A 25,107-nucleotide genomic window follows, 5' to 3' on the forward strand; every position below is an offset into this window, starting at 1 on the left:
CTGGAGTGTCACAGGTTAGCCATCACTGGTTTAGGGCATGCAGCATATATTATAACACCAGCTCTGGTATGTGAATCTGCCCATTGACTGTAATATATAATAATTTAGAGGATATATAATTGTGTTCAAACCGAGCCTGATGCTATATGTTGTATGATTCCTGTGCATATGTGGTTTATGTGTCAATAGCTGCATCAGTAATTAGTGTTGCTAAGCCTTCAGGCGCGGTGCAATGAAATCTACACTTGGAATTAACACATTTTAAAAAATTGGGTCAAACAAAAAGGAAATCAGTATTCTGGGTGTTACTTTCATACTTTACTTGTAAGTCCCACATTGCATATTTATAAGTTCATCATAAAGTAACTGAAGAAAGTACAGTAAGTATAATTAACGCTAAACTGACTGCTGCTTCATACAGATTATATCACTGCTCTAACAGCGCCCCCTATGGGCTGCAAAAGATATTTATCATGAGGTAGGATTGACTAGAATGTCATGCTAGCATGTTTACATTTATTCCCATGACAGAGAGGTAAAAGCAACCAATCAGACATTTTATTGTGTAGTTTGCAGTAGAGCAAAGTAAGCTGGTTGCTGATTGGCTACTATAGTGTTTTATAGTTTTTCTGCCACTCTTGTACTTGAATAAATATCTTTGTAGCCTACCATAAAGCAACGTATCACAGAATGCTTTCAGACATGGGAGTACTCCTGTAGTCCAAGGCATGCAAAGTTATATAACAAGCACCTTATTTTCTGATTAATCAATTTTATTATATTTAAAGGCCAGTGCCGTAACTAGACATTTTGGTGCCCTGGGCGAGACAGGGCACCGGCGCCCCCCCATCTAAGTGGGAGTGGCATTTGACAAGTGGGTGTGGCCATCCTAATGTGTGGGTGTGGCTAGCACTTTACAGAAAGAGAGGGTGAGACTATCATTACTGGGCGGCACAGTAGTTAGCATTGCTGCCTCACAGGGGCCAATGCATTTTTATTAGTGTTTAAGTCCTCACTGTAAACTCCCTGATGCATTTGCATGTGGTAAACACAAAATACATAGTAGCGTTCCGAAAAACAGTACCACAACTCTGGAAATTCGCTCCATAGTTTTCATCATGTGTGTCGTACGTTATAGTCTAATTATGTTAAATTAAGGTGCCGAGGCTCTTTGAAGTGACTTAGTATGTATAGGACATGAGGTCTTGCAGCAGTTGAAACCAGTTCTAATGTACACTCACCGATCTTTAAGTGGTTTCAATGGCTCTTCAATACCTGGAATAGAAAATGTCTCCGGCCTTCAGTTTAAATGAAATCTCCCCAAACAGACTTCCAAGAGACTACCAAGAGCTTGGCGCTTCTGCCCGCAGTGGAACAAGCAGGAAGTTTGGCATTCAAATGCCGGACTTCCTGTCAGTGGAACGCACATGCGTTCCACTGCGGGCAGAAGCGCCAAGCTATTCCCGGTATTGAAGATATATTGATGCCTGGAATCGATTGTTGCTGGTAGGGGAGCTGGATTAGAGCCGCGATTCGTCTGGGCACAGAGGCAGGTATCGGGCGGCTGCGCCCCCTTGGGCTTGCGCCCGGGGCGGTCGCACCGCCCACACCGCGTCGTTACGGCTCTGTTAAAGGCATAAAAGGGAGCAAATTTGCTCTTAGACAACACATGCTGCAATCCAAGCGGTGCAAATACATTTATTTTATACTTGCCAACTCTCCCGGAATCTGGGTTAGTCTCCCGGACTCCCGGGGGAGAGGGCAATTATCCCGATTCCCGATGGTTGTGGAAAAGTAAATGGAGGGATCGAATAATCGCGCCGTTAGCCCCGCCCCCAAAGCTGTCACCATCCCTATTCGCTCAATAAAACTGGGGACGGTGTCACAATGACTCGTCCATGACACCTTTAAGCCCCGCCCCCAGTTTTATTGGGCGAATAGGGATGGTGACAGCTTTCGGGGCGGGACTAGCGGCACAATTCTTCGAGCCCCGCCCGCACACACCCACCTGACCCCCCCGAAAATATTAAACGGCACGACCAACCAAATGAGGCGACAATCGTCCATTTGGCAGACTTTCGACCATCGTGTCACTGCACGCACTGACCCGACTTTTGAATGAGCGGTTGTATGTCGGCTGATTTAGCCGATTATTGGATGAAAGCTGTGTAGTGTGTACCTAGCTTTACACTACACCATTCCCTGTTATAAGTTTACCACACGCCCTGTTAAACTATCCTCGTCCTCCATAACCTTTGACACATCAAAAGTCATTATTTTGTAATGTGTTCCTCGTGCAGAACATGCCACATGAGTCCCCTGGTAGCTATAATGGGCAGTTCACGCCGTGTATAGAATTCAGTATGTGTCTCCCTGTCACTCAGTGATTTTGTAGCCCACGGAGGACTTGCTGTTGATAATATGAGGATGGTTTTTTTTTTCGCTACTGTTAATGTTCTTAAGGATTTAAACAATCCAGAGAGATCTGTCGCCACAAATAGACTGTAGTCAGTGAGTCACGGTGTCAGCTGGGAACGCGGGCATCAGGGAGCAGACAGACGTTACATCCGCTATCAGGACGGAACAGAAGTGCAGATACTTTAATGTAACCCACTTTTTAATTCGCTGTAATGTTGGGTTAGCGTGGGTGGGGTGTTATTCTCTACGGTTAATTCCGCGGCTCAGGAAATGCTCCAGTTTCTGGGAATTATAGCTTTTAGTTTGCATTAAATACTCCATCTGTAATGAGCCTGAATCAAGGGAGAATGCTGCTGCACAATGTAATGATCTTAAGTTTGTCTTAATGATCTGCACAGGCCTGCTCTCTGGTATTGATTAAGAGGGTCTAGTGGCCGCAGTGCTGCTCCGTCGAAGGCTGGAGGTTATGGGGGTGGAGGGGTCAGCTGCTTGCGATTAGCTGCGTTCACTCGCGTGGTTATGACCCCTCCAGTAATAACACTGCTGACTGTATGTCTCCTTTCTTATTAATGCTCCATGGCAGAAGTATGTTTTATGTTATTTAGAGTGAAAAATATTCTTTTACATCAGTTACGAAACCTCCGTCGTTCCTGACCGGAGCAGCCTTCTGAAAGTGGTACTTTGGGGGTATTCAGTGAGAACATGAAATATAAACAGTTAGATGTACTTATCTAAATGAAGAATGGGGGTTGAACTGTTATAGAAATATGGCAGCGTTCGCAAAGCAACCTAATAAATGGATTTCTGAGTAAACAGAATTGTTCTGACATCCAAGAAAAGGTACGGTGGTACAGGTCCCTGTGCATTACAAATTAGACAATTATAAAGGGCCTAATTTAATTTCATTGTCTATTCCCTCCCAGCTACGCCGCTCCCTCTCCTCCACTGCATGCCCACCTCTAACTCACCTCTTCAACCTTTCTCTCTCCACTGACTCATTTCTATCCTCCATTAAACATGCGCTCATCTCACCAATTCTAAAGAGACCATCTCCTGATCCAGCCTCTCTCTCCAACTACTTGAGCGATTAGTGTCCAAACGTCTGTCTTACTTTCTTTCATTCCATTCTTGACTCTCTACAATCAGGCTTCTGCCCCCAACATCCCACTGAAACTGCTCTCACAAAAGTGACCAATGATCTACTTACTGCAAAATTTTAGGGTCAATTCTCCATACTCATTCTTCTGGACCTCTCTGCTGCTTTTGACACTGTTGATCACCCTCTTCTCCTACACACCCTTCACTCCATTAAACCTTCGTGACACAGTGGTTTCTTGGTTCACTTCCTACCTATCGAACTGCTCCTTTAGTGTTTCTACCTCTGGCACATCCTCCCCTCTACTCCCACTATTTGTTGGGGTCCCACAAGGCGATGTTCTTCGTCCTTTACTTTTTCATTGTACCCCCCTTCTCTTGGGGCACTAATTCGCTCATTCGACCTCCAATACCACCTCTACGCTTATAACACCCAAATCTATATCTCTTCCCCTGACCTCGCTTCTTCTATACTATGTCATGTAACCAACTAACTTTCTGCTGTCTCCACATGGATGTAAGGTCCCTAAAGGAGATGTGCCTCACAGGGCGACTACCTCCTAATACCTCCGAATTTACCACGATCCGCGTGGATGACTGGATCCCACCTCGGTCCCGGTTTGGGTTTTCTCCGGACGCCCGCAAGTAACGCCTAAGAGGGAAACACACAGTTAAACCGAGTCTACCAAGTAAGGGCTGTCCGAGACTACGGCAAAGGACAAGGACACGGTCAGTCCAAGCTCCTTGCCGCCTCCTCACTTTGTTCTTGCCAAGACGCGGGGGACTACAGGCACTGAAGGCCAAGACTAATCCGAGGACTAATCCCGCCTCAAGTGCCTCACACACCTGCCGGTGAGGGCCTAACCGAAAGGAGGAATCGAGCGTGATACTCACCGGGACACTCCCACTTCCGATCCGGTTCTCCTGCACCTTCCCGACTCCTGCGGATGACAAGACACACAGCCTCCCTCTACGCTCTCCGTGAACTAAGATGGCACCCACAAACTGGACTAGCTACAACGGCGACCCGACCCTAACAACGTTCTAATGGTCGGCAACGCAACTACGTCAAACACTAGGACTAACTAAATGTGGTGCACTAACGGAACTACTAGTTACACGCTACGGGGAACACCAGCCGGTGTTCACAGCCTAAACCGGAGGGCGGTTCCTAACCCCCTCACCCAGGTCTTACCAAGAAGCTGCCTTCTTGCTATGGAGTCACACACAGGCCCTAAGTACGGGTTCTTTAAGCCCGGCTGAGGCTCAGTAAAACAGCACACTAACCCGCGGGCCGACTGCCGCACGGAACAGCCGATCGAACTGAACCGCCCGACTGCCTGTACTCGGGTATCTCACACGTGTCCCTACGTCCGGAACCACAGGTCCACCTGCACGGAACCGGCCTTGAGGACCCTTGATCAGAACCACGGCCGCCCCTGGAACTGCCTCAAGGTGTGCTGTACTGCCACCAACTCACTCAGCCACCCCCCTCGGGGTACCAGTGTGACCCCGGGGACCTAAGGGACAGGAAAACTACATGTGTTCTCCCCTGACTATGTGTATGCTGGTACTTACACTTGTCCCCCACAGCACGGGTTAGCACAGGAAAACCACAGGAAACAAGAGCCTACCTTTAATGGGGGCCTGACGTCTTGCCCCTGGCCACAGTTAGAAAGCACACCAAAATACTGTAATGTAAACTACACTCGCCACACAGACAGAATAAATAGATACAGTATACAGTACCTTGCCCGCTACTTACCCGAACACACCGCTGCTAGCCAACCAGCAGGTTGCTACAGCACCACAGGAGCCTACGCTCGACCGTACCTCCTAACCACGTGTGCTCACCTCACACAGGACCGCGCCTACTCTCACGAGGCTCCCACACCTCTACCTCACACCACCAGGGCCTTATGCCCTATACACCATGGGTCTCTGCCCAGCTACACACAGAGCCTTCTGCTCTGTTTCCTGGGCCTCAGCCCCCTCTCTACCTCAGGGCTCTGAGCCCACTCACTAGGGCCTTATGCCCTACTACCTAGGGGGTCCTAGCCCCTGCCTGAGGCCTGTGGCCTCTCTAACTAACTGAGGGCCTTGTGCCCTTAATAACCTACAGGCTACCAGCCTCTAACCAGGCCCTCTGGCCTTCCTATGGCCTCTAGGCCCCTAACTACCTAAGGGCCTTGTGCCCTTGTACACCTGGGGCTCTGAGTCCCCCTCTCTAACTAACAGGGGCTTGTCCCCTTTATATCAGTATACTAATGGCCTACTGGCCCACTACTTCGTTGGGGCCTAGTGCCCAGGTCCCTGGGCCTTGTGCCCCTACTTTAGAGTGCCAACGGGCCTTGTGCCCGACTTTATTATATGTACTGCGGGCGTGGGCCCGGGAGAGGAGTTGCCTGGCAAGGCCTTACCTGGGGCTGTCTTCGGGGAGCTTCTCCTGGACTCCTTCCCCGCCTGCCGCTGCTTCTCTGCTCTGCCGCCGGCTTCTGCTCTTGATCCCGCCGGTCTTCAGGCAGCAGAGGCGCTCTTAGCCCTAACAAGGGCTCTCTGCCGCCACTGCTGGTCTCCGCTGTCTTCTGTTCTTGATCCCGCCGGTCTTCAGGCAGCAGAGGCGCTCTTAGCCCTAACAAGGGCTCTCTGCCGCCACTGCTGGTCTCCGCTGGCTTCTCTTCTGGTCTTGATCCCGCAGCTCTCCGCGACACGTCCTCTTCTGACTCTCTCCGCCGTCGAACTGAACATGGCGGCGCGCGCGCCGACTTAAATAGTCGGCGCCGCGCTAGCGTCATCACGTAGCGTCGACGCGACGCCACGTGATGACATGGCGGGCCCGGATTGGTCCGTCGCCATGTTTCTTTTTGAAATGGCCGGGAGGTGAGCCCTGATTGGCTCACCGTCCCGGCTGAACGGAGGGGACCGCCGCCCGAGGGATGACGACGGCCCCGGACAGGTAAGTCCTCTACATTTCCCCCGTTTTTAATGTCGGCAGTCCCTGCCGACAAAACCCTGGTCCACACGAAATCCGGGTCAGTATAACGTCCTCCAGGCTGGCCCAAGTTTGGCCGCTGCGATCTTCTGGGTTGAAGCGGCGGTGTCGGAAGGTCCAGGTCCACTGGAGTAGCATCTGGAGTAACAACGTCGTCGGCGGTCATTGGTGTCCACCAATCCACCCCCGTCGGGGCGGGTATAGGATCTGGCTCACTTCTCTCCTGGACGTCGGAAGGCAAATCCAGAAAACCACAGGGACGTAACATATTCCGATGTAGCACCCGCGGTCTTCCAGTCCCTTCCGCAGGAACCACCTCATACAAAGGAAGGTCAGGAGCCATGCGCCGTTGCACTACATGTGGCAACACTTCCCACCGATCGCTGAGTTTATTTCCCAACCTCTTAACTCTTACCAGTACCCGCTGACCCACTACGAAGGGGGAAGCCGTGCTGTTGGTTGGCCCGTGATGGACTTTGGACCGTAGCTGCCCCCTCACCACGTCCCCGGCAATCTTCAGCTTCCTCTTCTGCTCGGTCACCCAGCCGCTGGGAGTCCATCTGTCCGCTTCTTCGGGGACGGACAAGTCCAAATCACGCCACTCCCTTCCAGGCCGCCCAAACAAAAGGAAGTATGGGGTATAACCGGTGGTACTATGTACCCGGTTATTGTATACCCACACCAAGTCCTGCACGTACTCCGGCCAGCGGTTCTTTTGCCCAGCCTCCAGAGCCCTGAGCATTTGCAGCAAGGTCCGATTGAACCTTTCACAGGCGCCATTACCTTGAGGGTGATAAGGAGTGGTCCGGGACTTCTGTACCCCATAAGTGTCACACAGACCCTCCATGAGGCGTCCCTGAAAACAGGCTCCCTGATCCGAGTGAATCCGCTCCGGGCACCCATATCTCCGAATGAAGTGCTCCACAATGGCGCGCGTAGCTGCTTCCGCCGTCTGATTTCGTGTGGGCACAACGACGGTGAACTTTGTAAAGTGGTCGGTCATGACCAACGCGTAGCTATGACCACTACTTGACTCCCCAACCAGGACGTAATCAATCATAAGCAGCTCCAAGGGTCGCCCCGTCTGAATGGTTTGCACGGGCGCATGCTGCTCTCCAGCCTTACTTACCCCACATCGTGGACAGGCTCGGCAGACCTCTTCCGCCAACGCCTTGGCGCCAGGTACGCAGTACTGCCTGCGTAGCCATTGATGGGTCTTGGCCGCCCCGAGATGAGCGCCTTTTTCATGGGCTTCCAGTACCAAGTCCCGCGCCATGGACTCAGGCACCACCACCTGCCATACAGGACGGAGCTCTTGCTCCAGGTAGGCTCGGCGAACTAGCACCCCTTCCCTCACTGCCAGTTGATCCCATCTGTGCAATAGCCGTCGTCCGGCTATGGACAGTCGACGCCGTTCTTCACTAGAGGGCCAATGTCCCTGTTGCTTCCATCGGCGGACACACCGCAATGGAGCATCCTGAGCCTGCCGTTCGGCCCAATCTACGGTCGTCTTGGGCACACTCAGAGCACAAACAGGAGATGTCAACTGGGTCAGATCCGGGATCTCCTCCCCTTCTCTGTCCTCATCACTAGGCCCCTCCGGCCCTTGCAGGGGATAACGGGACAACGCATCCGCATTTCCATTAGCCTTTCCGGGTCGATACCGGATCTTATATCCGAACTTGGCCAACCGAGCCATCCAGCGCTGTTCCAGCGCCCCTAACTTGGCCGTGCCCAAGTAGGCCAAGGGATTGTGATCGGTCACTATGTCGAACTCAGCGCCGGTCAAGTATTCCGTGAACTTTTCGGTTACTGCCCAAACCACTGCTAACAACTCCAGCTTAAAGGCACTGTAATTATCGGGGTTTCTTTCTGAATCCCGCAGGCTCCGGCTTCCGTAGGCAATGACCCGTTCTTTGCCGTCTTGGACTTGTGCTAGCACGGCCCCCAGGCCCTTGAGACTTCCATCAGTATACAGAACGAAGGGCTTTTCGAAGTCAGCGTACGCCAGCACTGGAGCCGTCGTCAGGTCTTCTTTGAGCGTCGTGAACGCCTTTTCCTGAGCGTCTCCCCAGGCTATGGCTTGATTCTTAGCCGTAGTGGCAACGCCCCTCAATAATTCGTGTAGCGGGCCAGCCACCTTCGCGAAGTCTTTGATGAATCTCCGATAGTAGCCCACTAACCCCAGAAATGCTCTCAGTTCCGTCACCGTTCGAGGGATCTTCCAGTCCAACACCGCAGAAACCTTATCCGGAGTGGGGCTCACCCCATCCCGGGACACAATATGTCCCAGGTATTCCAACCGAGATTTCAGAAGATGACACTTTCGCGGCTTCAACTTCAGGCCGAACTTCTCCAAGCGCTGTAGGACGACGTCAAGTCGATCCAGATGTTCCTTGACCGTGGGAGCGAAGATGATGATATCATCCAAATAGATCAGGAGAGCGTCGAAGTTCAGGTTTCCCAGACATCTCTCCATTAACCGTTGGAAGGTGGCGGGAGCATTAGTGAGCCCAAACGGCATCCTACAGAACTCAAACAGACCCATTGGTGTGATGAAGGCCGTCTTCTGCCGGTCCTCTGCCGCCACTGGTACTTGCCAGTATCCGCTGGCAAGATCCAGAGTGGAGAAATATCTCGCCTTTCCTAGCGCAGCTAGCGATTCCTCAATCCTGGGCAATGGATACGCGTCGCGGACAGTACAACTATTCAACCGCCGATAGTCCACACAGAACCTGATAGCGCCATCTTTCTTCCGTACTAAGACGATAGGAGCTGCCCACGGGCTCTTACTTTCGGTAATCACGTGGCTATCCAACATCTGCCTAATCATCAGCTTGACCTCTTGGTACAACTTGGGCGGGATTGGCCGATATCTCTCCCTAATGGGCAGACTGTCTCCGGTACGGATATTATGTTCCAGTTCCTCCGTGTACCCAAAATCCTCTTCACTTCGGGAGAACACTTTCTGTCTGGCCCACAATATCTGCTGTAAACGGGTAACATCTCGAGGCTCGATCCCTTCCAAGGAAACATCCATTTGTTCCAAAATGGTGTTGCCGTTCCACTCGCGGGACAGGCTATCGTCACCCTCCACCTGGACCGCCAGGCCCCCTTGTTGTCCTGACGCGGGTTTGAGAAGTATCTGCCGGTCATCTCCAATCTGTTCTGCTTCTACGGCGATAACTCGAGCGACAGTCGTACCAGGCCCCATCGTCTGAGTATGGTCCTGCACATTACATAACCGCACGGGTACCCTTCCTCGATGTACCCTGGCCAACGCACGGGCTACAAGAGGTCCTTCCGCCGTTCGTTCCGGACTGACCGGTTCCACCAACACCACTCTTCCCTCTAATCTCCGGTTTGTCCTCACTTCCATATATTGCAGCACCTCCTGACCAGGGGGTACTTCGACCGTCTGTCGATAGTTGGTCCGTAGGTAGCCAAGGAGCTCCAGTCCCGACTCAGTTGGTTCTTCATCACACCGTCGTACCATTCTCTGGAAAACCTGCTGCACGGGCCGGGGTACGTCCAACTCTCTCCAGTATCGAGCCCCTTTGGCGTGGAATAAGGCCTGATCCAAATTTTGTAGGGCGTTCATCCCCAGGATCACCGGGCCATGACGAAGCTCTTTTCCACCAACCACCAGAATGCCCTTCTTTCCCAAGGTCTGTCCGCATACTTCAATTTCCAACCAGACTACTCCCACGACAGGGATGGGCAAATTGTTGGCGGCGGTCAGCTTAATCCACGTTTGGGCCCGGCTCTTCTGCAGGTGAGCGTAGTTTTCCAGGAAACACCGCTCCGACATAGTGGTCACCTGAGACCCCGTATCCAGCAGACACTGTTGTGGTTTACCCCCTAACGTGGCTACTACGGTAGGGCACTCCCCCACCAAATCAGCAGAGTTGGTGAAGTTGGGGTTTGCCCCCATCTCCCCCGCGGGTGGCCCCTTCACCGCGAGGGACTCTAGTTTAACGGTGCCTGGTTTGGAGGTTCGGGACAGTTTCGGGCATAATGTCCCACGCGTTGGCATCTCCAGCAGCGAACGCCCGGTCTTGGGCCCTGCTGGGACCTGGGGGCGCTTCGCCGTTCCTCCATAGGTCCCCCTTCACTTCGGCGATCCCTCGGCCGACGGACTTCCTGCCGCAGTTGGGCGACTTCTTCCTTTATGGCTAAGAGAGCTTCCTTTAGATCTTTCACACAACTCTCCAACGGTTGGGCCTCTGCTTCGGACGGGCTACTGGTGAGCAGGACTTGCTGGGGCGCTACCGCATAAGGCCCGTAGTGATCATCTCTGTCCCGGGACACAGCCTCCGCTTGTATTTCCTGGAACGCCAGGTGAGGTTGGTCCCGCACCTTGTCCAGTAGAATGTGCCGGAGTGGCACGTTCCAGAGCCCCAGGGCAAATTGGTCTCGCAGTAGCACATCCGAGTCTCCCATGGCGGCCGATCCCCGTGGGTCTCTCTGCCAGAGTTCTCCCGCCAATTCTAGGAGAGCGTTGCCAAACTGGGTTAGACTCTCGTCTTCTCTCTGTACACGCCCGAAGAACCTCTTCCTCAGAACTGCCGCAGAGGAGGTGTCACCGTACAATCCTCCCAAGATTTTGAAGATGGCGTCCAGGGTGTCCCTATCTGATTTGGGTCGAAGAAGAACCGTCTTCCTGGCATCCCCTTCCAGGGCGTTCAGAGCCAGCTCCACCTTCATGGCACCGGTGATATGATACAACCGGGCAGTGCCATGCAGCCGTTCCTGCCAGTCGGCGAAAGCAAGATTCTTTCCATCGAACTTCGGCAGGTGGGACAACGCGGCACCCACAGCCATCACATTAGGCGGGTTGCGCTCGGGGGAAGGCGTGGTTGGTCGTGAATCCGTCATCACGAACGCGGATCCTGCCGACTACGCCAAAATGTAAGGTCCCTAAAGGAGATGTGCCTCACAGGGCGACTACCTCCTAATACCTCCGAATTTACCACGATCCGCGTGGATGACTGGATCCCACCTCGGTCCCGGTTTGGGTTTTCTCCGGACGCCCGCAAGTAACGCCTAAGAGGGAAACACACAGTTAAACCGAGTCTACCAAGTAAGGGCTGTCCGAGACTACGGCAAAGGACAAGGACACGGTCAGTCCAAGCTCCTTGCCGCCTCCTCACTTTGTTCTTGCCAAGACGCGGGGGACTACAGGCACTGAAGGCCAAGACTAATCCGAGGACTAATCCCGCCTCAAGTGCCTCACACACCTGCCGGTGAGGGCCTAACCGAAAGGAGGAATCGAGCGTGATACTCACCGGGACACTCCCACTTCCGATCCGGTTCTCCTGCACCTTCCCGACTCCTGCGGATGACAAGACACACAGCCTCCCTCTACGCTCTCCGTGAACTAAGATGGCACCCACAAACTGGACTAGCTACAACGGCGACCCGACCCTAACAACGTTCTAATGGTCGGCAACGCAACTACGTCAAACACTAGGACTAACTAAATGTGGTGCACTAACGGAACTACTAGTTACACGCTACGGGGAACACCAGCCGGTGTTCACAGCCTAAACCGGAGGGCGGTTCCTAACCCCCTCACCCAGGTCTTACCAAGAAGCTGCCTTCTTGCTATGGAGTCACACACAGGCCCTAAGTACGGGTTCTTTAAGCCCGGCTGAGGCTCAGTAAAACAGCACACTAACCCGCGGGCCGACTGCCGCACGGAACAGCCGATCGAACTGAACCGCCCGACTGCCTGTACTCGGGTATCTCACACGTGTCCCTACGTCCGGAACCACAGGTCCACCTGCACGGAACCGGCCTTGAGGACCCTTGATCAGAACCACGGCCGCCCCTGGAACTGCCTCAAGGTGTGCTGTACTGCCACCAACTCACTCAGCCACCCCCCTCGGGGTACCAGTGTGACCCCGGGGACCTAAGGGACAGGAAAACTACATGTGTTCTCCCCTGACTATGTGTATGCTGGTACTTACACTTGTCCCCCACAGCACGGGTTAGCACAGGAAAACCACAGGAAACAAGAGCCTACCTTTAATGGGGGCCTGACGTCTTGCCCCTGGCCACAGTTAGAAAGCACACCAAAATACTGTAATGTAAACTACACTCGCCACACAGACAGAATAAATAGATACAGTATACAGTACCTTGCCCGCTACTTACCCGAACACACCGCTGCTAGCCAACCAGCAGGTTGCTACAGCACCACAGGAGCCTACGCTCGACCGTACCTCCTAACCACGTGTGCTCACCTCACACAGGACCGCGCCTACTCTCACGAGGCTCCCACACCTCTACCTCACACCACCAGGGCCTTATGCCCTATACACCATGGGTCTCTGCCCAGCTACACACAGAGCCTTCTGCTCTGTTTCCTGGGCCTCAGCCCCCTCTCTACCTCAGGGCTCTGAGCCCACTCACTAGGGCCTTATGCCCTACTACCTAGGGGGTCCTAGCCCCTGCCTGAGGCCTGTGGCCTCTCTAACTAACTGAGGGCCTTGTGCCCTTAATAACCTACAGGCTACCAGCCTCTAACCAGGCCCTCTGGCCTTCCTATGGCCTCTAGGCCCCTAACTACCTAAGGGCCTTGTGCCCTTGTACACCTGGGGCTCTGAGTCCCCCTCTCTAACTAACAGGGGCTTGTCCCCTTTATATCAGTATACTAATGGCCTACTGGCCCACTACTTCGTTGGGGCCTAGTGCCCAGGTCCCTGGGCCTTGTGCCCCTACTTTAGAGTGCCAACGGGCCTTGTGCCCGACTTTATTATATGTACTGCGGGCGTGGGCCCGGGAGAGGAGTTGCCTGGCAAGGCCTTACCTGGGGCTGTCTTCGGGGAGCTTCTCCTGGACTCCTTCCCCGCCTGCCGCTGCTTCTCTGCTCTGCCGCCGGCTTCTGCTCTTGATCCCGCCGGTCTTCAGGCAGCAGAGGCGCTCTTAGCCCTAACAAGGGCTCTCTGCCGCCACTGCTGGTCTCCGCTGTCTTCTGTTCTTGATCCCGCCGGTCTTCAGGCAGCAGAGGCGCTCTTAGCCCTAACAAGGGCTCTCTGCCGCCACTGCTGGTCTCCGCTGGCTTCTCTTCTGGTCTTGATCCCGCAGCTCTCCGCGACACGTCCTCTTCTGACTCTCTCCGCCGTCGAACTGAACATGGCGGCGCGCGCCGACTTAAATAGTCGGCGCCGCGCTAGCGTCATCACGTAGCGTCGACGCGACGCCACGTGATGACATGGCGGGCCCGGATTGGTCCGTCGCCATGTTTCTTTTTGAAATGGCCGGGAGGTGAGCCCTGATTGGCTCACCGTCCCGGCTGAACGGAGGGGACCGCCGCCCGAGGGATGACGACGGCCCCGGACAGGTAAGTCCTCTACATGGATGTCACAATGCTACCTAAAGGTCAACATATCCAAAACAGAGCTTATTATCTTCCCTCCTGCCAGACTCACCACCTGTCCTCAGATCTCTCTCATTGTTAATAACACCACAATTTCCTCGGTCTCCCAAGCCCGCTGCCTGGTGTCACACTTGACTCCGCCCTCTGCTTTATTCCTCACATCCAGACTCTCTACCAGTCCTGTGGGCTCCACCTTAAAAACATTGCTTGAATACGCCCTTTTCTTCCTCAACATGCTACCAAAACTCCTATCCAATCTTCTGCTTTCTGGCATTCCTGACACCCATATATCCACACTTCAATCCATCCTAAATGCTGCTGCAAGACTGATCTTCCTCTCTCACCGCTCCACATCTGCTGCACCACTCTGCAAATCCCTACACTGGCTCCCTGTGTCCTCCAGAATCCAATTCAAATTACTCACCCTTACCTACAAAGCTCTCAACAACACCCCCCCCCCCCCCTGCATACATCTCAAATCTCATATCACAATACTCTCCCTCCTGCCCTCTTAGATCTACCTCTGACCTGCGCCTTGTCTCGTTTCTGGTAACCACCTCTCACTCCCGCCTACAAGACTTCTCCCGTGCTGCTCCCCACTTATGGAATTCCCTTCCAGGCTCAATCAGACTTTCCCACAGCCTTCAAATCTTTATATGCTCTTTGAAAACCCATCTCTTTTTTAGTGGTGATCTTATCCTCGATAACACTATTCACACTAATGCACCCTCACAACTGTCCCAATCTCCTCTGAGCCACACTCTCTCCTCTTGTTTCAGCTGTGCCCTCTTCCCCTTAGAATGTAAGGTCTCTAATGAGCAGGGTCCTCCATATCCTTTGTTTTCATGTCTCCATTCATTTTGTCTGCCTTGTCTGTTCTTGTTTTATGTATGTCTTGTTTTATGTATATCTTTGTCTTCCCTACTATACGGCGCTGTGGAGCACTGTGGTGCCTTACAAATCTATGACAATAATAATAATAATTAATATAGTCCGAGCTTAATACATTCACTTACAAATTATAGATGGCCAATTCTAGTCTTCAGGTTTTAGTTTGACAACCTTACACTCCCCCCTCCCCCCAAAAAAACAATTCCCAAAAACATAGATTTTGTCAGCAGAAAATACCTGATTGGTCCATCTGTAACGCCCCCTGCGGGGAAAAGACAGGGACAGACGCAACAGAAAATAACTCACCTTGTAAACGATGGTCACCTCCAGTCCGCTTCTGATTTCCCAGCTGCGATCCGATCCCAGCAGATCCGCAGCCACCTCCAATCACGTCCCTCTAAGATAGAGGCAGAGATTACGGCCGTGCCTACCAGGTAAGGGCTGTCCGAGACTACGGCAAAGGACAAGGACACGGTCAGTCCAAGCTCCTTGCCGCCTCCTCACTTTGTTCTTGCCAAGACGCGGGGGACTACAGGCACTGAAGGCCAAGACTAATCCGAGGACTAATCCCGCCTCAAGTGCCTCACACACCTGCCGGTGAGGGCCTAACCGAAAGGGGGAATCGAGCGTGATACTCACCGGGACACTCCCACTTCCGATCCGGTTCTCCTGCACCTTCCCGACTCCTGCGGATGACAAGACACACAGCCTCCCTCTACGCTCTCCGTGAACTAAGATGGCACCCACAAACTGGACTAACTACAACGGCGACCCGACCCTAACAACGTTCTAATGGTCGGCAACGCAACTACGTCAAACACTAGGACTAACTAAATGTGGTGCACTAACGGAACTACTAGTTACACGCTACGGGGAACACCAGCCGGTGTTCACAGCCTAAACCGGAGGGCGGTTCCTAACCCCCTCACCCAGGTCGTACCAAGAAGCTGCCTCAAGGCTATGGAGTCACACACAGGCCCTAAGTACGGGTTCTTTAAGCCCGGCTGAGGCTCAGTAAAACAGCACACTAACCCGCGGGCCGACTGCCGCACGGAACAGCCGATCGAACTGAACCGCCCGACTGCCTGTACTCGGGTATCTCACACGTGTCCCTACGTCCGGAACCACAGGTCCACCTGCACGGAACCGGCCTTGAGGACCCTTGATCAGAACCACGGCCGCCCCTGGAACTGCCTCAAGGTGTGCTGTACTGCCACCAACTCACTCAGCCACCCCCTCTGGGTACCAGTGTGACCCCGGGGACCTAAGGGACAGGGAAACTACATGTGCTCTCCCCTGACTATGTGTATGCTGGTACTTACACTTATCCCCCACAGCACGGGTTAGCACAGGAAAACCACAGGAAACAAGAGCCTACCTTTAATGGGGGCCTGACGTCTTGCCCCTGGACACAGTTAGAAAGCACACCAAAATACTGTAATGTAAACTACACTCGCCACACAGACAGAATAAATACAGTCTACAGTACTTTGCCGCTACTTACCCGAACACACCGCTGCTAGCCAACCAGCAGGTTGCTACAGCACCACGGGAGCCTACGCTCGACCGTACCTCCTAACCACGTGTGCTCACCTCACACAGGACCGCGCCTACTCTCACGAGGCTCCCACGCCTCTACCACACACCACCAGGGCCTTATGCCCTACACACCATGGGTCTCTGCCCAGCTACACACAGAGCCTTCTGCTCTGTTTCCTGGGCCTCAGCCCCCTCTCTACCTCAGGGCTCTGAGCCCACTCACTAGGGCCTTATGCCCTACTACCTAGGGGGTCCTAGCCCCTGCCTGAGGCCTGTGGCCTCTCTAACTAACTGAGGGCCTTGTGCCCTTAATAACCTACAGGCTACCAGCCTCTAACCAGGCCCTCTGGCCTTCCTATGGCCTCTAGGCCCCTAACTACCTAAGGGCCTTGTGCCCTTGTACACCTGGGGCTCTGCGTCCCCCTCACTAACTAACAGGGGCTTGTCCCCTTTATATAGATTCTAATGGCCTACTGGCCCACTAAACTCGTTGGGGCCTAGTGCCCAGGTCCCTGGGCCTTGTGCCCGAATGTGCCCACGGGCCTAGTGCCCGAACTTAACGTTGAGTATACTTACCTGCTCTGCGCAGGATACTCAACTTGACACGCCGTCTTCTTCCTTTCTTCTCCGGGTCTTCCAGACCCTCCAGCCGGCGGCGCCTCTTCTCCGCTTCGGCGCTGGGTCTCCAGTTGCAGCTGGGGCGGGGGCGCTCTCAGCCCTGACAAGGGCTCCCCGCCGACGATCTCCGCTCCGGCGGCTTGCTTGAAGTCTTCGGGCGGCAGGGTAGCTCACGGCCCTTACAAGGGCCCCCTGCCGCCGCTGCTGCTGCCTCAGTTGCTGGACGTCTGGACGAGACGTCCTCTCTCTTCTCCGCCGACGGACTTCTGCCAAAATGGCGCCACCCGGCGACTTATATAGTCGCCGGCGTGACGTCATCCGCCGGCGCGAGCGCTGATTGGCTCGCGTCGGCGCCAATCTTTTGAATGGCCGGGCGCGAGCCGCGATTGGCTTGCGCATCCGGCCGCTGATTGGCCAGCGGGGAAAGATGAGCCCTGATTGGCTCATCCTTCCCCCGCGCACAGGACCTGCAAAAAAGAAGTTATACTCACCGCCGCTGGATCGATGGACGGGTGAGTACTTCTCCTCTTCTTTCTTGTAGCTGGGCACCATCGGGGACCTCTTCAGCCCCTCCAGGGGCACAGCGCTGCCGGATATCTTCGCCCTCTTCACGGGCACCGGCTCTGACATCTTCTGTCCCTCCACATTTCCGCCGCCTTTTTCCATTGTGGTCCCCACAATCAACGTCTTCTCCTCTACGTCCACCTCCAAGGGTCGCTTACCGGCATCCCTGACTTGCGTCCACCGGGTCCTTCGCGGTAAAGCCCTCTCGCGCAGGATCCACACCATCCTGGCAACTTCCTCGCCCGAAGTCGGTATCCAGGGAGTCTCTTCCTCGGCGCATGCCGGAACCTCCCATCCGTCCGATACCTCCTCGGTTGTGCGGGAAGCTTCTTCAGAAGGTGGCAACATCCACCACCCTCCAGCTGCGCTCTCTAAAGTACAGTCTTCTTCAGGCAGTACTTCTTCAGCAGCTCTCTCTTCCGGGGTACTGATGGCTTCCATCCTCTCAGGTACCACCGGGCAGACATCTTCACATGTCTCCGGACACAGCGTTGCCCCGTGGAGGGTCTGCTCAGTTCTCCCTTCGTCTTCAGGGACCAACTCTTCCACAGCCACGGACAAGTCGTCTGACGTATCCGACGTCTCCAATACCCCGGCTCCAGCATCCGGCTGACGCGGGTATTCCTGTCGCGAATCTTGCTTGGACGGGACGATCACCTGCGATCCAACAGTCAGCAGGCTCTGCCGATCCTTCCCTCCAGATTCCGACTTCTCTTGAGACCATGGATGGAAGGCTTCCTCGTCCTTCCACTCGAAGACTTCTACGTCTTCCCATTCATCGGAGACTTCTTCGTCCTCCCATTCATCAAAGAGCTCCTCGGTAACTGGGCACTGGTATGCGAAGTGTCCAGGCAACCCACACTTCCAGCACAGCATTTCTTCCACCGGTTGCCGTTTAGTACCTTTGTTCTTCTTCTTCCTTGTCTCACAACGTTCCAGGATTTGCTTCGTGAACGCTGCCACTTCGTCACGAGAGATGACACAGCTGTATCCCTCGTACAGCGGAATGATCCCCCGATGAGCCATCGTTGATCCTGCCGACTACGCCAAAATGTAACGCCCCCTGCGGGGAAAAGACAGGGACAGACGCAACAGAAAATAACTCACCTTGTAAACGATGGTCACCTCCAGTCCGCTTCTGATTTCCCAGCTGCGATCCGATCCCAGCAGATCCGCAGCCACCTCCAATCACGTCCCTCTAAGATAGAGGCAGAGATTACGGCCGTGCCTACCAGGTAAGGGCTGTCCGAGACTACGGCAAAGGACAAGGACACGGTCAGTCCAAGCTCCTTGCCGCCTCCTCACTTTGTTCTTGCCAAGACGCGGGGGACTACAGGCACTGAAGGCCAAGACTAATCCGAGGACTAATCCCGCCTCAAGTGCCTCACACACCTGCCGGTGAGGGCCTAACCGAAAGGGGGAATCGAGCGTGATACTCACCGGGACACTCCCACTTCCGATCCGGTTCTCCTGCACCTTCCCGACTCCTGCGGATGACAAGACACACAGCCTCCCTCTACGCTCTCCGTGAACTAAGATGGCACCCACAAACTGGACTAACTACAACGGCGACCCGACCCTAACAACGTTCTAATGGTCGGCAACGCAACTACGTCAAACACTAGGACTAACTAAATGTGGTGCACTAACGGAACTACTAGTTACACGCTACGGGGAACACCAGCCGGTGTTCACAGCCTAAACCGGAGGGCGGTTCCTAACCCCCTCACCCAGGTCGTACCAAGAAGCTGCCTCAAGGCTATGGAGTCACACACAGGCCCTAAGTACGGGTTCTTTAAGCCCGGCTGAGGCTCAGTAAAACAGCACACTAATCCGCGGGCCGACTGCCGCACGGAACAGCCGATCGAACTGAACCGCCCGACTGCCTGTACTCGGGTATCTCACACGTGTCCCTACGTCCGGAACCACAGGTCCACCTGCACGGAACCGGCCTTGAGGACCCTTGATCAGAACCACGGCCGCCCCTGGAACTGCCTCAAGGTGTGCTGTACTGCCACCAACTCACTCAGCCACCCCCTCTGGGTACCAGTGTGACCCCGGGGACCTAAGGGACAGGGAAACTACATGTGCTCTCCCCTGACTATGTGTATGCTGGTACTTACACTTATCCCCCACAGCACGGGTTAGCACAGGAAAACCACAGGAAACAAGAGCCTACCTTTAATGGGGGCCTGACGTCTTGCCCCTGGACACAGTTAGAAAGCACACCAAAATACTGTAATGTAAACTACACTCGCCACACAGACAGAATAAATACAGTCTACAGTACTTTGCCGCTACTTACCCGAACACACCGCTGCTAGCCAACCAGCAGGTTGCTACAGCACCACGGGAGCCTACGCTCGACCGTACCTCCTAACCACGTGTGCTCACCTCACACAGGACCGCGCCTACTCTCACGAGGCTCCCACGCCTCTACCACACACCACCAGGGCCTTATGCCCTACACACCATGGGTCTCTGCCCAGCTACACACAGAGCCTTCTGCTCTGTTTCCTGGGCCTCAGCCCCCTCTCTACCTCAGGGCTCTGAGCCCACTCACTAGGGCCTTATGCCCTACTACCTAGGGGGTCCTAGCCCCTGCCTGAGGCCTGTGGCCTCTCTAACTAACTGAGGGCCTTGTGCCCTTAATAACCTACAGGCTACCAGCCTCTAACCAGGCCCTCTGGCCTTCCTATGGCCTCTAGGCCCCTAACTACCTAAGGGCCTTGTGCCCTTGTACACCTGGGGCTCTGCGTCCCCCTCACTAACTAACAGGGGCTTGTCCCCTTTATATAGATTCTAATGGCCTACTGGCCCACTAAACTCGTTGGGGCCTAGTGCCCAGGTCCCTGGGCCTTGTGCCCGAATGTGCCCACGGGCCTAGTGCCCGAACTTAACGTTGAGTATACTTACCTGCTCTGCGCAGGATACTCAACTTGACACGCCGTCTTCTTCCTTTCTTCTCCGGGTCTTCCAGACCCTCCAGCCGGCGGCGCCTCTTCTCCGCTTCGGCGCTGGGTCTCCAGTTGCAGCTGGGGCGGGGGCGCTCTCAGCCCTGACAAGGGCTCCCCGCCGACGATCTCCGCTCCGGCGGCTTGCTTGAAGTCTTCGGGCGGCAGGGTAGCTCACGGCCCTTACAAGGGCCCCCTGCCGCCGCTGCTGCTGCCTCAGTTGCTGGACGTCTGGACGAGACGTCCTCTCTCTTCTCCGCCGACGGACTTCTGCCAAAATGGCGCCACCCGGCGACTTATATAGTCGCCGGCGTGACGTCATCCGCCGGCGCGAGCGCTGATTGGCTCGCGTCGGCGCCAATCTTTTGAATGGCCGGGCGCGAGCCGCGATTGGCTCGCGCATCCGGCCGCTGATTGGCCAGCGGGGAAAGATGAGCCCTGATTGGCTCATCCTTCCCCCGCGCACAGGACCTGCAAAAAAGAAGTTATACTCACCGCCGCTGGATCGATGGACGGGTGAGTACTTCTCCTCTTCTTTCTTGTAGCTGGGCACCATCGGGGACCTCTTCAGCCCCTCCAGGGGCACAGCGCTGCCGGATATCTTCGCCCTCTTCACGGGCACCGGCTCTGACATCTTCTGTCCCTCCACACATCTACCCTGCCCATTCTCCAGTTCTCTCGTGTGGTCATCAAAAATGGCTCTTCACCCAAAATTGACCATCTTAATGGAATGAACGGAAACTGTAAGACCGTACCCCATATAAGTTCCCACTTACTTCCTACATTGTGAGACGTACGTATGTATGTGTCTTTGAAGAGAACAGAGAGGGTGGTGATCATTCATGGAGTCACATACCTGAAAACAGCGCTCCCCCAGAAGCTTATTCGGGTATTTATGATATTAGTTGGTCCACAGGGGGGTGAGCTTTAAAATTCTACTAGTCCATTTGGTACTAAAGGGCGTTTCATGTATCCTCTTGGCTGTCCTTTAATGTCATGGTGAGATTTCTAGTATGGGCAGCACAGTGGCTTAGTGGTTAGCACTTCTGCCTCACAGCACTGGGGTCATGAGTTCGATTCCCAACCATGGCCTTATCTGTGTGGAGTTTGTATGTTCTCCCCGTGTTTGCGTGGGTTTCCTCCGGGTGCTCTGGTTTCCTCCCACACTCCAAAAACATACTGGTAGGTTAATTGGCTGCTATCAAAATTGACCCTAGTCTCTCTCTCTCTCTCTCTCTGTGTCTATAGTAGAGAATTTAGACGCTATATAAATAAATGATGATGATCACCTTCACTTAGATGATATATATTGAACTGCGGGGGCTACTTAGGTTTTCTAAAGACGGAGCACCCCTTTTGAATTGGGATAGGCTTAGACTTTGGGCTAGAACGCAGGTTAATGTCGCCTACAGTGATGAAATGATAGGATTTTGACTAGCAGTAGAATTAGGATAAGGTTGAGGTTAGTAACTTATAACTTGCATGCTTAAGAGACATTCCCTCTATATTAACTGATTTCCTGGACAAGAGACATCATTACAGACTCACTTTCTTAAACATACTCTTTTTATTTTTCCGCACAGATTGGAGACCGGGAAACAGACATAGATCCTTCAGGAGAAGTCCAAGCTGATAACTGAGGCTCAATAGATAAACCAAAAGTCACCGACTTTGAGCCGCAGCCATGAATTTCCTCCGCAGGCGTCTCTCCGACAGCAGCTTCGTGGCCAACCTGCCCAACGGCTACATGATGGACCTCCAGCGGCCGGACAACTCCACCAGCTCCCCCGTCTCCCCGGCCGCCGAGCGGAAGCAACAGCAGCCTCAGCACTTCCCGGCCTCCACCTCTGCGCCGGGCACCAGCCTGTTCAGTTCCATCACCCACGCCGTAAAACAGACCACGCAAGCCGCCGCTGGACTCGTAGAGCAGACAGGACCCCCCGCACCTCCTGTGGTACTAAAACCCAAGATTCTTTTGGTGATTGATGATGCACACACAGATTGGTAAGGGGACCCCTAATTGCAGGAGAGTAGTAGAGTTTGTGCAGCCATGGCTGTGAGCGTCAACTCACGTGAATATTTTATTGATAGATATATAGCTCCTATATCCACAAAGCTTTACTATTATAAATAGACACCCTAATATCACATTCTTGTTTTTTAGTAGAACATGATAAGTCCCTTGGTGAATATATGATATCCTATGGAGAAGGTACTTTCTAGACGTGCAGTACTTGAACTCTCACACTAGATGTCAGTGTTGTACTGAATAATATTTGGAACAGATCATAATGTGAACACATACAGGTTATTTAAAGTGCAAACACATTAATCTTATCTCCTAGTAGCTGGGACAATGCAGAAATAACCAGTTTAGGAGCTGCATAAGTTTAGTAAATATCATCAGTACTAATATCCAATTGGTGAATAACATCTATGTTTTCAGTGCTTACATTTGAATTTCCTATAAAGTTAATCACAGCACTGTTTGCAACAGTTTTAAGGCTTTGTGCGAGAAAAGACTAATTGATTTATTTGCAAACTTTATTTCTAGCACCTTAAGACATTTTAGATGTATTTGCAATTTGCTAACATGAAAAAAAAGACACTTTACATATTAATTGCTCTTTATGCAGCATGATTCATCTCTGATAGTTGGATGATCGTCTTATATTACGTGTCTTTACCCACAATAATTTAATTTCTGCAACTCTAGAGGAGTAATAGTTGTGTGCAGGGGAGCATTGGAAATGCCACTGTGTGTAAAGTCGCTGACCTTTTTTTTTGCACAATGGGGAACGGATTTGTGGGTCACCTCGGCGTCTCCACGGGTGCAATGTATTCATTAATGACCTTGTGGAACTTATAACAGCTACCTTCTGGGCATACCTACCATCTTGCTTTTTCTCATAGGCAAACCGAGGGGGGGGGGGTGTTCTAGTGACTGGAAACCCCCCTCCAAGCCTGGGGCACTGTATAATTGAGGTGGCTAGACCCTTCCCCCGCTTCACACAGCTCTGCTCGAAAAGGGAGAGCTGCGTGCACCTATCAGTAGTGCACGCAGCATTTCCCATATATATTATGGGGATAGGGAGAGTTGGAGAGCAGCCAAGCACTGTCTAAAATTATAGCCACGCCCCCATGCATGCTGGTCATGCCCACTGGCAGTGTGGTGTAGAGACCCCCCTGTGCAAATCCTGCATTTGCCCCTGTTTCTCTCTTCTGGGAGACCACGTTATTTTGAAATGACACCAATTCCGGGCATCGAGGCTTCATCATGAAGTGGGCTGGATGCGAGAAAATGACCTGCTCTCTCTCGGGAGACCGTGGGGACCTACCCGGAATTGTGAGTCTCCCGAACATTCCGGTATTAAAACAGAGCAGGGTAATAACTTGCTACAGATACGCATAGGCCGTACATGGCAGCTGACATGTAAGATAGATAAACATCGGTTTGGTAAGAACTCTGCTACGTGCAGCCTATTGAACATATAGATATACAGCGACTTCTCCTGCACCTGCAGGTTACACATTTATCCAACTCATGAGATTACAGACAACAAATTTTAAATAAATGAATAAAATAATGAAATGTAAAAAGCGACCCAGAACTTAGTCTCATTCTACCTAGAGAACCGCAGACGAGAATGAGGCCTTAATCTGCGGTCAGAGCCGTAGCCGTGATGGCTGCTGAACATTCTTCCATCTTTCCTCAGCATCTCCCAGGCAGTCCGCCCCCCCTCGCTCCTCCCCCCCACCCTTTATACCCACACAATACCCTCATACAGTAGAGCCTTGTCCCACCGGATCTTCCAGGCTGTGATCGTGGGGGACTCTTGCGGCGGGTGACACTTCTCACAGCTCCCAGTTATTATTGTGCCCATGGCCCCGGCCGGACGTGCTGTATCTCTGGATTAATCCCACAAACGGGGCTGGGGATCGGATCGCACGTGATCCACATACACAGTGGGGTCTCTGCTGAGAGAGAACAGTATTGGAATCCCGGGGCTGAGATAAATCAGTGCACAAAAGAAAAGAATCCGATTTATTTTCCATGGGAGAATGTCAGCCCGTCCCCACAGAGATAGAGAATCCAACATCTACAGGAGCCATAGAATCCCCAATGAATGTAGATTCTTACTCTTACTTTCATGCCGTTACTTTAAGAGACTTTGGGGCTGATACAAAGTTGGTTGCAAAATGGGAGAAAGTTACTCTAAAATTAAGAGGTCGTAAAATAAGCCTATCTCCAACCATAGACAAAGCAAAACATATTTTGAGATGTGTCCGCCTAGGTATCAGCAGCTTATGTGCCTTTACTGCCTGTTACGTCTTTACTGTATTCAGTCAACTTTAGAACGCCATTTGCCTCTCCCATTCCGCCTCACTGGGCAGAGGCAGGCGTAAGTGACAGAATCACACAAGTCTGCAATGGCGTATATGAGTCGCCCACTTTCTGAGCATGCACAGAGTGATCTCACGCAACATATACGCTACACAACTGGCATAAGTCCCTCTCTGCATGAAAAAAAGGGCTTTTAAAATTGTTGTTCATGTAATTCTACAGGGTAAAAATAGGATAGAGACTTTCTTGGGCTTTTTAGCTGCTGTGGAACTGCAGCTATCAACATGCCAGTTATGCTCGGAGTTGT

General features: G+C 53.0%; 1 protein-coding gene across 2 annotated transcripts in view; it reads left to right on the top strand.

Moving 5' to 3' along the window:
• The window catches only part of SYN3 (synapsin III), a 248,071-nt gene that overhangs the window by 37,181 nt on the left and 185,783 nt on the right, over positions 1-25,107 (top strand). For both annotated transcript variants that reach the window (XM_075210442.1, XM_075210441.1), the window contains exon 2: positions 22,039-22,459. In XM_075210442.1, coding sequence (XP_075066543.1) covers positions 22,140-22,459 — 320 coding nt within the window. In that variant the 5' untranslated portion in view covers positions 22,039-22,139. The remainder of the gene's footprint in view (positions 1-22,038; positions 22,460-25,107) is intronic.

This window comes from Mixophyes fleayi, chromosome 4 (genome assembly GCF_038048845.1).
Source record: "Mixophyes fleayi isolate aMixFle1 chromosome 4, aMixFle1.hap1, whole genome shotgun sequence".
NCBI lineage: Eukaryota > Metazoa > Chordata > Amphibia > Anura > Limnodynastidae > Mixophyes > Mixophyes fleayi.